Genomic DNA, 17,654 nt, shown 5'->3' on the forward strand with positions numbered 1-17,654 from the left:
ATAAACGACATTAGCACAACATCCTCAATCGTTCTCCATTATCAGCACATCTGATGTGCTGATTATATCTACTTTTGGTGTTGGTTTGTATTATATTGTAATTAACACATAATCAGCACAATTATAAAACAACTTTTGGTAACTTTTATAAAAGTTACTTTTATAAATAAAAAAAAAAGTATAGTAATATGGTACTAATATTTTTTATTTTTTTTTAGCTCATAATGAATTACGATATCATTCCACACGAAAAAGGGCAATTACAAAGCAATGGCAGGTAGTCGGGCAAAAAGTTGCGCCGCCACCCCCAAAAAATACTTGATTTTATGGTATATTTAAAAAAAAAAATAATGAAGTATATAAAAGTTATTTTAGTTTAAAAAAACCTTGGTGGAATTTGTATTTAATTGAAAATGGTCAAATGACTAGCAATTTTACGAAATTACCCCTAACTTGTTAGTACTAACTTTTAATTTTAAGGGTTTTATTTATAATTAACCTCAACCCTTGATTTAAACTATCAATGGTTTTGATCTGTTCTTACGGTTCTTACAGTTAGCACTGTTTGTACAAGATCTCAACCCCTAATTTCTATAGTTTGAATTTTCACGACTAGTTTTTGGTTAAAACCGAACTCAAACCAACCAATCCCATACCCAAGTTCAAGAGTTTGAGCCTGAGCCACCCCGGGTTTTAGTCCACCGTGCGTTACGTTAAAGAGATTCTCTCTTGTGGCGACGCAAGCCTCTGCACTGGCAGTTGGTGGTAAGGTTTCCCAGGGAACGCCGTTAGCCAAACTCTGACGCCAACGTGGACCCGGTTAAGACAAAATAGTCTGGCCAGACTGTAGGGTTAGTGTCCTCTGTTTAGGATGGTGTGAGATCTCTCTCACAATAAGTTAGATTCTCACCGTTCAAAAAAAAATTAAAACATTAATTCAAACCTAATCATAAAAACTTAATAATTTAAACCATTAAATAAAACATTAATTCAAACCTAATCATAAAAAACTTAATAGTTTAAAGAGAAAAATGCCCGGATAGTCCCTGTGGTTTCGCCTTTTTTCACCTATAGTCCCTAACTTTCTAAAACTACCAGAATAGTCCCCAAGTTTTCATTTTTTGTTCCCGGATAGTCCCTCGGTCTAACTTCAGTTTGTTTTCTCTGTTAAGAGGGTGTGAAATGACAAAAATACCATTTCCTTAAAAGGCCAAACCATAGGGACTATCCGGGCATCTTCTTCATTTTTATTTATAAAACCCCATCACCATACTTCATCTTCAACCTCCACCCACCATCACCCTCCTCCACCCTCCACCACCACCACCACCACCACCACCGTTTATGCCTAAAACTATCTGAATAGTCCCCAAGTTTTCTTATATTCCTTGTATCTTATATATTCGATTGTTTTTTTTTTTCAGGTTCAGGGAACTATTCAGCAGCTTCAAGATATCATTAATCGATGTCTACTAATCCATGATAAGCTAGAAGGTTCATTAAGAGAACTTTCTAGAACAGGTGATGTACAAGCTTGTAAAGCAGTCCGCAAATCAGCTGACAGTTTATTGAAGGATCTTTCAAAAGAATTGAAACCCCTTTTGGCTCTCTTACAATCTTCTCCACAAGCTGCACTTATCTTACCCAAGGTTTTGATTATTAAAGATTAAATATAACTGAAAATGACCACCCGCTAAATCGCTAATAAGTAAATGGGTCAAAATTGACTGATAATTGTTTTCATTATGGGTCATAGGTGGGGGAGCTGGTTATGAAGGAGAGAGATTTACAAGAAAAGATTCTGCTAAAACACACAACAGTGGTGGACTCTTATGAGAAAAAATCTATGAGCCGAGATGCTGAAAACCGTGTGGCTGCAATCCAGCAAAAGATTTCAGCTTTGAAGCAGGAAGTTGATGATCTTCTTGACTTTGTTGAACATATTTAACTGGTAATCATTTTCGGTTTTACTTTTGTCTTTTTGTTCAACCTTAAATTGAGGTAGTTTTAGGAGAAACGGTGGTGGTGGTGGTGGTGGTGGTGGTGGTGGTGGTGGTGGTGGTGGTGGTGGTGGTGGTGGTGGTGGTGGTGGTGGTGGTGGTGGTGGTGGTGGTGGTGGTGGTGGTGGTGGTGGTGGTGGTGGTGGTGGGGTTTTATAAATAAAAATGAAGAAGATGCCCGGATAGTCCCTATGGTTTGGCCTTTTAAAGAAAGGGTATTTTTGTCATTTCAAACCCTCTTTAACAGAGAAAACAAACTGAAGTTAGACCCAGGGATTATCCGGGAACAAAAAATGAAAACTTGGGGACTATTCAGGTAGTTTTAGAAAGTTGGGGACTATAGGTGAAAAAAGGCGAAACCACAGGGACTATCCGGGCATTTTTCTCTAGTTTAAACCATTAAATTACACTAACAAATAAACCAATAATAATTATTTGATATAATACACAAGAGACATAATTATTTGATATAAAAACAATAATTACTTTTTTTTTCCATTTGTTTAATGTCATTTGAAGCTCCATACATGAAATAAATAAAGGCTATCCAAAGTCCCTGTTTCTCTTCATCTCTCCAACCTTCATGTTTATTTAACTCAGTGTCTGCCTCTGCAGAAATTCCAATACTCCCCACATACACACATATTCAATTCATTGCATATACAATTATACATATACAACAGTTTGAAACCAAACATTTCATTTAACTAAACATGTTGTCCGAGAATGAAGAATCAATAGTTGCATCAAGTGATTTAAACGGGAGTGAAAGACAAAAAGGCGGCGATGCAGAATCCGAAGATCACTCCGTTTTCGATATGAAAAGTATGTTGTGGCATGGCGGATCCGCTTGGGATGCTTGGTTTAGTTGCTCATCAAATCAAGTATAATTTAATTAATTAATTTCTAATTTAATCTAATCTAGGTAGATATTTTGATACACAAGTATTGATTGATAACACATGTTTATGCAGGTGGCACAAGTGTTGTTAACACTTCCTTACTCTTTTTCGCAATTAGGAATGGCGTCTGGGATTGTTCTGCAGATTTTTTATGGGCTTTTGGGCAGCTGGACCGCGTATTTGATCAGTGTTCTTTATGTTGAGTATAGAGCTAGAAAAGAGAAGGAGAATGTTAATTTTAAAAACCATGTTATACAGGTTTAGTTATTTGCTTTGTATTTCCGAAATATGTCAAACAGGTTACCTTCGGTTGGTTTGATCGTTGTTTGTTGGACATTGCAGTGGTTTGAAGTTCTTGACGGATTGCTGGGACCTTACTGGAAAGCGATTGGACTCGCTTTTAATTGCACATTTCTTCTGTTCGGCTCTGTTATTCAGCTTATAGCTTGTGCAAGGTTTGTTTATTTGAATTTGTTTGATTTTGAACTTTCGTTAGTTGGTTAGCTTTATCATTATATTTTTTTTTATTATAGTCTTTGTACAAAAAAAAAAATATTATTCACCAATACAGTTTTTCAATTTTGTTGACAGTAACATATACTACATAAATGATAATCTGGACAAGAGGACATGGACATACATATTTGGAGCGTGTTGCGCGACAACTGTTTTCATTCCGTCCTTCCATAACTACAGAATCTGGTCGTTTCTCGGCCTCGGCATGACCACTTACACTGCTTGGTACATGGCCATTGCGGCTTTAATTCACGGCCAGGTATTGTAATCTCTCGGTTATTCAATACATAGAAAATATGATTCACCGCTAGAGGCGGTGATGAGGGTGTGCGGGGAGGACTGCCGCACAGGGCCCGTGACTTCGAGGGCCACGTGTTTTAAAAAAAATCTGATATACATATGTTAATTTTTTTAAAATAGTATACCCATACCAACTCCAAGATCAGTCCATTTACAAAACAATCTTTATGGGTTTAGAAGTTACCCATTAGCATTATGTTTAGCGAGTCTAATACCCATTTGATCTTAAAAAATATTAATAATAAAACACTACGGAATGACACATTTTTTCGAGCTTAAACAGGGTACATGAATTCTTAGATACGCCTCTGACCGCTACAATTTTATAAATTTTTTTAATTAACTAACAAGATATTTTTTGGTTAAAAATGGTGATTTAGGTTGATGGAGTAGAGCACACCGGTCCGAATAAGCTGGTGTTGTATTTCACCGGAGCGACTAATATCTTGTACACCTTTGGTGGACATGCTGTCACAGTGTAAGAATTACTAGAGCTTTTATCAACAAATATTAAACATTGTACATGTTTATCTTTTTTTTTTTTTTTTTTTTTTTTTTGTGATGTACAAGTTTTTTTCAATATGTTTTGATGATTTATAGGGAAATTATGCACGCTATGTGGAAGCCGCGGAAGTTCAAATATATTTACCTTCTTGCCACTCTATATGTTTTCACGTTAACCCTTCCGTCGTCTGCCGCGGTGTATTGGGCGTTTGGCGATGAGCTTCTCAACCACTCTAACGCCTTCTCCCTCCTCCCGAAGACCCGATGGCGTGATGCCGCAGTCATTCTCATGCTCATTCACCAGGTAAAATTGCTCTCTTTCTTGTGCAATGTGTAATCAAAAAGCATTACGAAACTTTATAAAAGTATGTCCAATCAGAGCACGTCACGTCAGCAAAAAAACAAAATTCTCACGGTTAGGGTCTAAGGTCTAAACCGAAAGAATATGTCCTTTGCTGTGTAATTTTAAAGAAAATTAATAATATGTAAATTCAGAATTTTAAATTGTTAATATTACAAATGCTAAATATTTTTTTTGGTAAAACAGATCTAGTTCAGGTTCATATGTGACGATTTTCGGGTTCATGTCAAACGTCAACCTCTGAACACGACCCGTTTAACAATTCTATGGTGAAAACCTTTGAAAAACTTATTAATTTTGGTTTTTATGGACAGTTTATTACATTTGGATTCGCTTGCACACCATTGTACTTTGTGTGGGAGAAGGTGATAGGGATGCATGACACAAAGAGCATCTTTTTACGGGCAGTAGCAAGGCTGCCCGTGGTCATCCCCATATGGTTCTTGGCTATTATCTTCCCCTTCTTTGGACCCATTAACTCTGCAGTTGGGGCACTCTTGGTCAGCTTCACAGTCTACATCATCCCTGCCATTGCCCATATGCTCACTTATAGGACACCCTCTGCCCGCCAGGTGAAAATTTTACAACTACGTACAACTTAGTAACTTAACATATTGGTCTCGTTGTATTGATTTCTTATCGCATTTTATTATTTTCAGAATGCTGCTGAGAAACCGCCTCGTTTTATGTCAAGTTGGGCAGCGATGTATGTGCTCAACGCATTTGTAGTTGTATGGGTACTAGTGGTCGGGTTTGGATTTGGTGGATGGGCGAGTATGACGAACTTTGTACGACAAGTTGATACGTTTGGACTTTTCGCCAAGTGTTATCAGTGCAAGCCTGCGGGACCACCACCGACGAAACAACATTGAATTGACCCGACCTACCCGACCCGAAGTTAACTGAGTTGACTCAGGGTTTCACTTTTTTTTACTCCTTATAATTAATTGTATTATAGATAGGGAGCATAAATTATTTTCCCCTACATGTGATGTGACTTGGCTTGTCTTTTAAATGTTTTCTTTTTTATAATGTAGATTGAAAGTGTGATGATTGAGTATTCCAAACGTTGGCTGATTAAAAGTTAATTATTTGATGCTCTACTTGTTGGTATTATCTTGCCATGTTTCAAAAGTTAAATGCCATGTTACAAAAGTTAATACACACACGTTCAACTAATAAATATAATCATATATAAATACATAATAATATCTATCTATTATTTTATTTATGATAAATAAATGTGTATATACTATATAGTGAGTATAACTGACTCTTTTCTCTTTTTCTGTTTAAATTAACCTAGAATTGATTATCTAATGAATATATAGAGACCCGAGATTACTAAATCAGAAACAATCGCTTTCAGTGTTTGATTGTTGACTTTTTCATGTGTAAAAGACAATCTACCAAAGAAAAAAAAAATCCGAAGAGATATCAACCATCCATCTCTATAGAAAACATAATTTTATAGAAATTAGAAATTGGATGTTGTTAGTTTCTTTTAACGGTCAACGAATACCATACAAGCTCGGTCACCTGAGGAAACTCATTGGCGAAAGGCCACTCACGCCCTATGTACGCGGACAATGCTGGTGATCAGCCCCCCCCCCCCCCACCATTTCAGGGAAACCCGCCGGCCGAAGACCCACTTTGGTAAAACACCTAGCCCACTTGAACATATTGCAAGCAAATTACACCAAGTGAGACTCTAACACATGACCTCCACATTGAAAGGTCGTGATATTACCTCCTGCCAAACCAATTGATCTATGTTATTTAACTATATACATTTATTTTTAAACTTAAATATGTTTATACTTGTAATTTTAGCGTAATATATGTTATTTAGTTATTTCTAACGTTTTATATCTCAATATTTATTATCTAATATAAATTTATTTGATTAAACAAAATTACTATACATGTAATAACTTTGTTTAGACTCATGATATTAGTCAGGTTAGCCTCATTTAATATGCGAGCTTAAATTTTGACTATCAAAGATTTTAATGAGTTTATTCCACTATATGTTCAATTACACTAAAAACACTGTATTTTCTCTCACCTTTTCAATTAAATAATATTTTTTATACCTTTATTATTATATTTTCTCTCTCCTTCACTCACAACCACTTTCAAAATATATTAAAAAATTATAGGTGGTGAACAGTGTCCCCCCAAATATACAGATGAACAGTAACATTTTCTCTCTCCCACACTCACAACCACTTTTTATACTCTTTATATTATGAATAAAAACTCTACACACAAAATTTGATAGAATGGATGTGAATACTCTTACACCCTAGAGCTAAGAGTGATCATGTTAGTGGAGTAATGAATCTGTTTTGGTATGAAAGGAAGATGTTGACATTACTAAACAAGAAGCATTTACATGTTTGAGTGAATGGGCCATAGACCAAATTCCTTGACTTCACATGGGTGGCACGTGACCTCTCTACTCTATATTCTTCTCACTCACACTCTTCTTTACTTCAAATCAAATCAATCATGGCACATGATTCTCAAATCGGTGAACATGCATGAATGACCCTTCACCCATATGGGTCCTCTCCAATCATCCCTTAATTCTTGGGATCTTTCATTAAAACAAAATGTAAAAGAATGGCAAATTATACAAAGATCATGTACCATGACATTAATAATGATTTTCAAATTTCAATTTGGTATTTAAATACTTTGTTTCTAATAATTCAGAATAATAAAGTGTCACGTGACACAAAAATATGCAGCCACATTGCCCTTGGATTCTGATATTGAAATCAAAATCCTATGTTATTTGGACTTTTAGTCGCGTATTTGGTAAGAAAGAAGTGTAAAAATATAACCATATATGTTTTAATAAACATTTGATAAACACCTCATCATTTGGAGGAATGCACCCACACAAATACATGCATTTTAAGAGATTAGTTATTTTCAAGATTACAATTAGTAGATAATTAAAGATCCAAAACCGATGATCATCAAACTATACCAATGAATTAATGGATTCATGATAATTCTCGACTTAATTATTTAAAAAAAAATCGTATAATTGAAATTGAGAATTATTGTCATTTTTTCAAGCATCTTTTAACACTTCATTGGATCCATTATCATATATAAACTATTAGGCAGAATATGTTGGTTTGAATATGCGTAATGGGCATTATAGGAGTGTGAATGGGATTGATAACGCCTCTAACATCACCCATTTGGGCGTTATAGGGCCATGAAGAGGGAGACGCGTTTCTAGTATAACGCCAAATGAGGAGAAAAATTTATGTAAAGTAATGATTGAAAGGGCATTAAGGGGTTTTAACCATTACATATATTTTGAATGGGCATTATGATACTGATGTGGCGGAAAATACCCCTTATGGGCATTAACCATTACGGATGGTCTTATAGTTATGTAACAATCTTTTGGTTTTTACAATAATTAGGCGATATAATTTAATTAAGTTTTATTTTTATCCGAATGGTAATCTCACAACTATTTGTTCACTAATACATAACTTGGAGATATAAGTTTATGAGGAATGGTTATTGTATAAGAGATCCAATTCCTACAAAGTGTAGGAGACGTTGAAAGACTAGGTATTATATATAGGAAGATTCAATATTGTTGACTTATAAATTCACTTTTCTCGTAATTTTCAAACGCCTGTAATTTTTTCATACGATAATATTTTTTATTTCTTTTAAATTACACCATATTAACGAGTATTTTATTTTATTTGAGTAGACAATTGCTATACTTTTCTTAATTTTTAACTTTTTTACAGGACTACGTAATAACAGATTCAATATAAATCATTACGTGATTACACATTCAATATGATGTGTTATAATTGATGTTATTACAATTATGCTTATTACGTGATTACACATTCAATAACGAGAACTTAGTGATTATGTTCTATTATGTGATTAAATATGTAATATACGACATTATGTGGTTATTATAGGTTGATTGGTTAATGTTTTGTATTACATTACATTACGTTTATACTTAATACATGATTAGACCTAAAATATTAGGCATTCCGACATTCCGTGAAATATTATGTATTCTATGTTTTGTTTTTTATTACAGTTATGGTTAGTATGTAATTACGTAATCACTTAGTGAGTTTTCACATAATACTATAATGAAATCACATAATCGCGTAATGGGTATTCAAAATCACGTAATCACGTAATAATACATAGTCAAGTATTGTTACGTAATTACATATTCATACATAATCACGTAACATTATAGCTTGTAAAATTATTATTTTTTAAAAAATTTAGAAAACTATAACAATAGCCTACTCAAATTAAAGAGAATGAAATTTCCCTTAATACTTTGTTTTTTTTTTAAATATTATTGTATGAAAAAAGTTATAGTCGTTTGAAAATCATAGGAAAAATAAGTTTTATGAGTTCCCAATATTAGATTTTCCTATTTTGCCAAAGCAAGCTAAAAAATTCTTGTACATGATCTTTTTCGTAATTCTATCCTTACATAAACTACTAAAGAGAACATATTTGTAATGGTTTCTTACATTTTATGCTTTGTATTTTTCTTTTATTTATTGTTTTTAAGATCGTAACTTCTTCCTATATCATTATTTTTCTTTTCGGTTCAAGCGTCTAATTTCCTCTCGCTCCGAGGGAGTACTATAAATAATATATTATTTAACAATCTTACCATGATTAGGAGATACATTTCTATTAGTTTTCTACACAATATCTTATAGAGTTTTCATTATTCTAAATGAATAAGTTAATTGGGTTATATATCGTGTCCAAGTCCATATAGATTTAAATTTTGGTTGTTCCGCTAGTGGAACCAGATATTGAATTATATACGTTGGTTACTCGATAAAGCGGTTTTCATTTCAATTATGGAATTAATGATATGCACAAACATGGAGCTTTGATTTGAAATAATTCGTGTTTTGAAGTGATTGAATGCAAACCTGGTCTCATGACTATTGAGCTGCCAATCACATGCTTCTTTTTGCCTTAATTAGTGATATACGTTTTTAGAACGTTAACTCACACACCCTCTATTCTTTTAGAACATCATGTGATGGCACCCAATGTTTTAAAAACCGGTTTATGCCGGCCGGTTGAACCGGTTAAACCGGATGTCAGAAGTTTAGTTGGCACGAATCACACCGGTAAACTGAGTGAACGGCAAAGAAGTTGTACCGCCGGTAAATTGGGATATACCGTTTTAAACCGGTATACCGGTACCGGGTCAAATGTTAAAATTTAGAGTTTTAATATTTTATGGCCCAAAAAGGTGATGATTTACCTTCTTAGTAAAATTTAGCATCCAAAAAGTTACCAATAGTGAATTTTTGGATTATTTTTTATTATGGATTAACTTTTGGAATATTTTTATTATGAAATGATGTAGTTTTGGATTATCTTTTGAGTAAAAATTGTATTTTATGGATTTATAGTGTTTATTAGTCTGTCCGGTTGAATCGCCCGGTACAACCCGGTTAAACCATTTATGAGCCTAATCTGGTACGATTTAAAAACCGGTTTTTAAAACATTGATGGCACCCTCTAATTTCTTTAGAACGTTATGTGGTGGCTCAGTTTTGTCATGGTTGGATCTCACAGGTCCGATATATTGGTCAAGAAGCAAGTGGTGGAAGGCATCATCTTTACGTAAATGACTTGAAGACGGAGCTCATCCTTGATACAATCGTTTAATTTTTGTATTTGTGGATCGTTAATAGGAATAATAAAGCAAAACGTTTCACGGCCGAGTGGTTGAAAAACCCACTCCTTATTATGTAGTTTTTATTCGATGTCTCGTTAGTTTTTTTTTCTAACCATCATCTATTTAAATAATTTTCTTGCCGTTAAAAAAAGTTCTACGACTAAACTATACATGTTTGTTCATTATACGAATTGAACTCTCACCACTTGAAAAGTTAAAACTTATCTAACCAATGTTTTAAAAACCGGTTTTTAAATTGTACCGGATTAGACTCATAAATGGTTCAACCGAGTTGTACCGGGCTATTCAACCGGACAGACTAATAAACACTATAAATCCATAAAATACAATTTTTACTCAAAAGATAATCCAAAACTACATCATTTCATAATAAAAATATTCCAAAAGTTAATCCATAATAAAAAAATAATCCAAAAATTCACTATTGGTAACTTTTTGGATGCTAAATTTTACTAAGAAGGTAAATCATCACTTTTTGGGCCATAAAATATTAAAACTCTAAATTTTAACATTTGACCCGGTACTGGTATACCGGTTTAAACCGGTATATCCCAATTTACCGGCGGTACAACTTCTTTGCCATTCACTCAGTTTACCGGTGTGATTCGTGCCGGCTAAACTTCAGACATCCGGTTTAACCGGTTCAACCGGCCGGTATAAACCGGTTTTTAAAACATTGTATCTAACATCTTGGTATGGTACCCTAGGCCAAATACCATTTAATTTAGTAGTGAGCTAGTGATCTAATTAGCCAACATGGTTAAATGGCCTTTCAAAAAAAAAATAGAAAATAATAAAAAATAACCAGCATGGTTTTGTTTTCACATATACATGTTTTATTTATGTTGGTTATATCAAAATTGTAATAGTTAATGATAGATATATAGGATCAATGTTTTAAAACCGGTTTATACCGGCCGGTTGAATCGGTTAAACCGGATGTCTGAAGTTTAGCCGGCACGAATCACACCGGTAAACTGAGTGAATGGCAAAGAAGTTGTACCGCCGGTAAATTGGGATATACCGGTTTAAACCGGTATACCAGTACCGGGTCAAATGTTAAAATTTAGAGTTTTAATATTTTATGGCCCAAAAAGGTGATGATTTACCTTCTTAGTAAAATTTAGCATCCAAAAAGTTACCAATAGTGAATTTTTGGATTATTTTTTATTATGGATTAACTTTTGGAATATTTTTATTATGAAATGATGTAGTTTTGGATTATCTTTTGAGTAAAAATTGTATTTTATGGATTTATAGTGTTTATTAGTCTGTCCGGTTGAACCGCCCGGTACAACCCGGTTGAACCATTTATGAGTCTAATCCGGTACAATTTAAAAACCGGTTTTTAAAACATTGTATAGGATCTTATTCTCCACTTATTTTAGCTTTGTTCTGTCACTCTTGAAAATTCATATTCTCATACTTCCTTAAATAAGAAGTAACAAATCAGAGGGGTTAGTGAGTAAGTGGTCTTAACCCGGGGGCGGACCCAAGAGGGGGCGAGTGCACCCCTTAAAAAAATAGTTTATTTTATCTTGAAAGTTTAGTTGAACCACTTGTACGCACCCTTTGAAAATAATTCAAAGGTCCACCACTATTGGAAATTTTCATTTAAAACAAGTTGTGACTATCCGAAGCACCAAGCGTTAGTCTTTGGTCAACTCCGTCTGGCAATTAAGGAAAATTCCCGTTTGTGTACTTAGGATTAAAAGTGGGAGCAAATATGAATAGATTGGTACATTGGAAGGAAGTTATTGATTTGTTTAATAAGAAGCTCACAAATTGGAAGGCGAAGACGCTATCATTTGCGGGGAGAGTTATACTAGTTAAATCGGTTATGGGTAGTCTACCGAATTATTACTTCTCCCTTTACAAATGTCCAAGTGGGGTTTTAAAGGTGTTAGAAGGGATACGGAGAAAATTTCTATGGGGAGGGAGTTCACCAAATAATAAAGTTAGATGGGTGAAATGGGAGAAAGTGGTTGCATTGAAAGATTTTGGGGGATTGGGAATAGGTAACCTGAAGGATATGAATTTGGCCCTCTTAGCAAAATGGTGGTGGAGATATAGGATGGAACCGGAAAATTTGTGGTCTAGAGTTATAGGATCGCTACATGGAAAGCAAAGAAGGATCGAATCAATACCTTTTAAAAAATCCTTGGTGGGGGTTTGGAAAAACATTGGGGAAATAGCCAAAGAATTCACGAAGAAAAATATAAATATTAATACTAGTTTCAAAAGTAAAGTGGGAAGGGGAGACAAAACTCTGTTTTGGGTTGACTTATGGATGGGTAATGAACCGTTGAAAGATCAATTCCCGAGTTTATACCAACTATCAGCGCAGAAAAAAGCAAAAGTTCAGGAAATGTACATAAAGATAAATGGGGGGATCATATGGGATTGGGCATGGCTTAGAGTTCCGTTCAGCGATTCGGAGAAACAGGAAATGGATAGCTTGAAAGACTGTTTGCAGCAAATAACAGTTGATAATAAAGAAGATACATGGGTCTGGAGGCATAACGAAGATGAAGACTTTAATGTGAAATCGGTTAGGTACAGTTTGGGCCGCTACCTGGACATAAACACAGCTCCGAACGATTTCTGCTGGAACAGTTGGGTAATAAAGAAGGGCTCTATGTTTGTTTGGCGAGCGGTTGCTGAAAAAATTCCATCGGCAATAGCACTAAGGAACAGGGGAATGAATATTCAGGACGTCACGTGCAAGATATGCGGAGAGAGTGAAGAAACTGCGGTTCATATCCTACTACGCTGTAACTACGCGAAAAGAGTATGGAAGGAAGTATCAAACTGGACTAAAACGCCAATGGTGAATGTGGAAGGAAATCTAACAGAGGTTCTGCAAACATTTCTTGAAATTCAAAGGAGCAGGGCTGTGAAAAAGTGTCTACATGCGATTGCTGTTCAGTCGATGTGGTTGCTGTGGTTAAACAGAAATGACAGAATTTTCGGAGGTAGAAACCGATCAGTGCAGATGCTACTGGAAGAGATCAAGGACTCCTCGCTAATTGGTGTGCTGAAACGTTCAAAGTATAAATCAATCTCTAAACAAGAGTGGTGGGATTTTAGCATAAGTATGTAGCCTGTGTAACTTGGCCGATTGTATCCTTGTGTCTTATTTTTCTCTGTTTTTGTTTCTTTCTGAGTATGTAATCAGCCTCTGGCTGAACTTTCATTTATGTTTGGTTTTAATAAAGTTGGCTTGGCTATTCAAAAAAAAAAAAAAAAAAAAATCTATTTTCACCCCTATCAAACTTTAAGCTCAATAACAGCACAGAAAAATAATATGATAAATGGATAAGATTTGAGTATTTGGTCTTTGAATTCGTGTATCCATCTAAATTGTTTTTGTTTTAAAAAACGAACCATGCACACCTTTGACAATGAATGTGTTCTCCGCCGAATCGTGCGGGCACCCTTTTAGTAACTAGTAACCGTAAAATGGTATACAAATAAGGGGTAAACTGTCTGAATCCAAAAAATGTGAAACATTATGTTACCCTTGTTTTTCAAGGACTTCAACATAACTGTAAGGGGCTGTTTGTTTATCGGCTCTTAATGGTTCAGACATCTTACTGATTCAACACTTAATGGTTCAAACTGTTTATTTCGCGAGCAGATCTCTGAATGGTTCAGACATTTGCCTCTGAATGGTTAAGCATTATACTGAGTCTGAATGGTTAAGACCTCTAATCTGAATTGATCAGACATTTGCCTCTGAACGGTTAAGCATTATACTGGCTCTTAATGATTCAGACCTCTTACTAGGGGTGTTCAAAAAACTCGTGGCTCGCAGCTCGCTCGAAACTCGCTCGAAAAAAGTTCGAAAAAAGCTTGGCTCGAAATTGGCTCGGTTGTAAACGAGCCAGCTCGGCTCGGCTCGGTTTGTAAACGAGCCCAGCTCGAGCTTGGCCCGGCTCGGCTCGCGAGCTCGTGAGCCAGCTCGATAAGGTTTACATCCATGATTTTTTTGTCCCACATCGCTCATAAGACAAAAACTAAGAGAGTATCTCCCCTATAAAAGAAGATAAAGAAAACGTACAAAGTGAGTTAACTATTTATACTTGCATATTTAGCCATTTGGTTAAATATATAATTGCAAATATGGCCCTTAGTCTATGGAAAGGTTCGTTTTTAGGGCTTTTTAAGTAGTAAATTTTGCGGTTCTTTGTTAGTTCGAGCTAGATCGAGCCGAGCCGAGCTAGCTCGAATTTTAATCGAGTCGAGCTCAAGCCTCAAATTTCAGCTTGATTTGAAATTCGAGCCCGAGCCGAGCCAGCTCGAATTGAGTTCAAGCCGAGCTCGAGCCGGGTTGAGCTCGGCTCGACTCGACTCGTTTACAGCCCTACCTCTTACTAGTTCAACACTTATTGGTTCAGACCTCTTATTAGTTTAACACTTAACCATTCAAAAGTTGCCAAACAGCCCCTAAGTTTAACTATGTTTGTCTCCTTTATAAGAGCTCAAATTAAAAATAGTGAATTTGTTATTTCCATAAGGAACAATCTCCGTTATAAAAAAGGTATGCTTAAATTAACAGAGACGTTAACATGTTTATTAGCTAGTGGGTTTCAGGCTGTTTTTCTTCTATTCATAAACCTTTTTTTAAGTAATAACAACTCTCACTTTTACATTAGCAAATAGAAAATTTGCACAAGTCGGATAAACACAACTTGAAGAAAAAAAAAATCCTTGGGCATAGTTGTTCAACCTATGATATGTTTTATTTAGCATCTTTGGAATTATCAGTGTAAAAATTTTTAATTAATATATTATAACAAACACGATATAAATACATTGGTTATTAATGAAGTTGATTAAGATAGTTAAATCTATCCCCTTTAAAAATGAAAAATGTGACATGTTTTTTTGGTTGTAATGATGTAACTAACTTTTCATGAACAATTGTGATTTTCATGAAAATATGTACCAGTTAACCTATATATATTATACACCCTTGTATAAGAAAATTTCCCAACACTTATTTCAAGATCAGGTTTGAAAATTGAAAATTGTATCAACTGTCATCGGTATGATATATTTGCTTTGCCTTTTGGTTTATCATTTTACTAGGTTAGAAACTCGTATATTACACGGGTTGAATAAATCTAATTCTACATATCAAATAATAAAAAAATATCTTAAAAAACTTCGTTTATTACACGGGTTAAATAAATATAATTTTATATATTAAATAATAAAAAATGTTATATCTTTAAGAACCCCGTGTATTGTACGGGTTGAGTAAATTTAATTTTATATAATTAATAATGAAAAAAGTTATATATTTAAAACCACGTGTATTACACGGGTTGAATAATATTGTTTACCAAATAATAAAAAAAAATAATATCTTTAAAAACCCTCGTGTATTATACGGCTTGAATAAATATGATTTTATATACCAAATAATAAGAAAATTATATTTAAAAAAAACTAATGACATACTCGGTATGGCTTTTTTTTATTTACTTTTTATTAGACTTTAACTAAAAGAAGCCAGATTAAGATTATTACAACATATATATTTTAAAAATTAAGCTTATAAAAATAAACTTTGAAGATGAATTCTAAACTTAAACATTCAACAAAGAAAAGGTAAACTCCCCAATATCTTTCTTTTTATATACAAGAATTTGTGTGAATCTATAATTATATTCTATATCACTATAATATTCTATTCTATTCTAAATACAAAAAGAATATGGCAAGGAATAGTATCTCCCTGTCATTTGTTCAAATGGGTGGTCGGTCCTCTCTCATTAGACCAACCAGTTTATTATTTAATACACGCTTTAAAATTACGTTTTTGCCCCAGAATAGTGTTTACCTGCCATTGATCCAAATTGGCGGCGAGCAATACCCATTGGACCAACCAGTTTATTATTTTATACCCATTTTAAAATTATGTTTTTGCCCCCAGTTAAAAAATACGGTTTTGCCCCAACTTCAAAATACATTTACCCTTTTGCCCCGAGCTAAAAAATATGATTTCGCACTCGGTAAAAAAATTACGCTTTTACCCTGAGCCAAAATTACGTTTTCGCCCCAGTTCAAACTAAAATTTTGTTTTCCACCGGCTAAAAATTACGATTTTACACCAGTTTATTATTTTATACCCACTTTAAAATTACGGTTTTGCCACCAGTTTAAAATTACGTCTTTGCCCTCAGATTAAAATAAAATTATTCTTTTACCCCCAGCTAAAAGTTACGATTTTCCCCTCGGTTCAAAACTACGATATCACCCTCAATTCAAAATTACGTTTTTTCCTCCAGTACAAAATAAAAATATGGTTTTCCCCTAGCTAAAAATTAGGATTTTACCCTCGAGAAAAAAAATTTGATTTTTCCTCCAAGTAAAAATAAAAATATGACTTTGCCCACTACTAAAAATCGTGTTAAGTAGTTGCCTAACACTCTTTTTACTTTTTCTTTCTAACAAAACTATAGTACTATTTTTTAAGTTGGTTGAGAATTATTCAGTCATCGCCCCGCAACACGATCATCACCTAGTTGTATATATAACATTTGTAATTGTGAACAGTGTTCTATATTATACTAGGTTATAGACCCGAGTGTTACACGGGTTTAAAGATAAAAATTATATAACTTAATTAATAACGTATGCGCAACGTTTTTTTTAGCAATTTGCTCATATATATGGTTGTGATAGATGTTATATTTACTTTTTCTAATCAAATATCACAAATATATGATAAACACACCATATTTAAATATGACCAAAGTCATTTCAATTAATAATTTTCAAACCCATATTCTTAACTACGGGATAAACTGTGTAATACTCCTTCAAGAGATTGTAATTTAATAATTGTTAAATACCAAGAAAAGGTTGAAATATTGAATAAAATTATTAAATAAACAATTGTTTAGGTTTGATAATAAGTTAGGATAAACTATAAAAATACTTTTAAGAATTAGATATTTATAAAGGAAAGTGTCACGATTATTATTATTATTTTATATATAATAAAGTGAAAATTTAGGATAGAATGATTGTACAGATAAATATGATCTTGAAAATTTAAAATATAAAAATCAAAACTAAGTAATAAAAATTAATTAGAATTCTTTATTAAAATTTTGATTATTATATTTATAAGATTGAGAAAAAGTAGGAAAAATTGACATGTGGCATTTAGTGGAGTCTTTTATTAATATTTAGATTAGATTGTATAGCCTACAGTTAAATTTGGAATTTTGTGTAATTTAATTAATATTTTATTTTTTTCGGTTTTGAGAAGATAAAAGCATACGACATTTCCTCAC

General features: G+C 33.7%; 1 protein-coding gene across 2 annotated transcripts; it reads left to right on the forward strand.

Moving 5' to 3' along the window:
• Positions 1 to 1,312: 1,312 nt before the first annotated feature.
• Positions 1,313 to 5,674, forward strand: LOC110865771 (auxin transporter-like protein 2). Of its 2 annotated transcripts, none has more exons than XM_022115084.2 (10): positions 1,313 to 1,649; positions 1,757 to 1,951; positions 2,616 to 2,884; positions 2,975 to 3,160; positions 3,245 to 3,357; positions 3,494 to 3,677; positions 4,099 to 4,196; positions 4,319 to 4,526; positions 4,898 to 5,155; positions 5,243 to 5,674. In XM_022115084.2, the coding sequence occupies exons 3-10, from the start codon at positions 2,714 to 2,716 to the stop codon at positions 5,453 to 5,455; spliced, it is 1,431 nt and encodes a 476-aa protein (XP_021970776.1). In that variant the 5' UTR covers positions 1,313 to 1,649; positions 1,757 to 1,951; positions 2,616 to 2,713; the 3' UTR covers positions 5,456 to 5,674. The 2 variants fall into 2 exon arrangements, with proteins under 2 accessions (XP_021970776.1, XP_021970778.1); XM_022115086.2 differs by having other exon boundaries at positions 1,411 to 1,649; positions 2,733 to 2,884.
• The last annotated feature ends 11,980 nt before the right edge of the window (positions 5,675 to 17,654 follow it).

The sequence above is a fragment of the Helianthus annuus genome, chromosome 6 (assembly GCF_002127325.2).
Source record: "Helianthus annuus cultivar XRQ/B chromosome 6, HanXRQr2.0-SUNRISE, whole genome shotgun sequence".
In the NCBI taxonomy this organism is placed as follows: domain Eukaryota; kingdom Viridiplantae; phylum Streptophyta; class Magnoliopsida; order Asterales; family Asteraceae; genus Helianthus; species Helianthus annuus.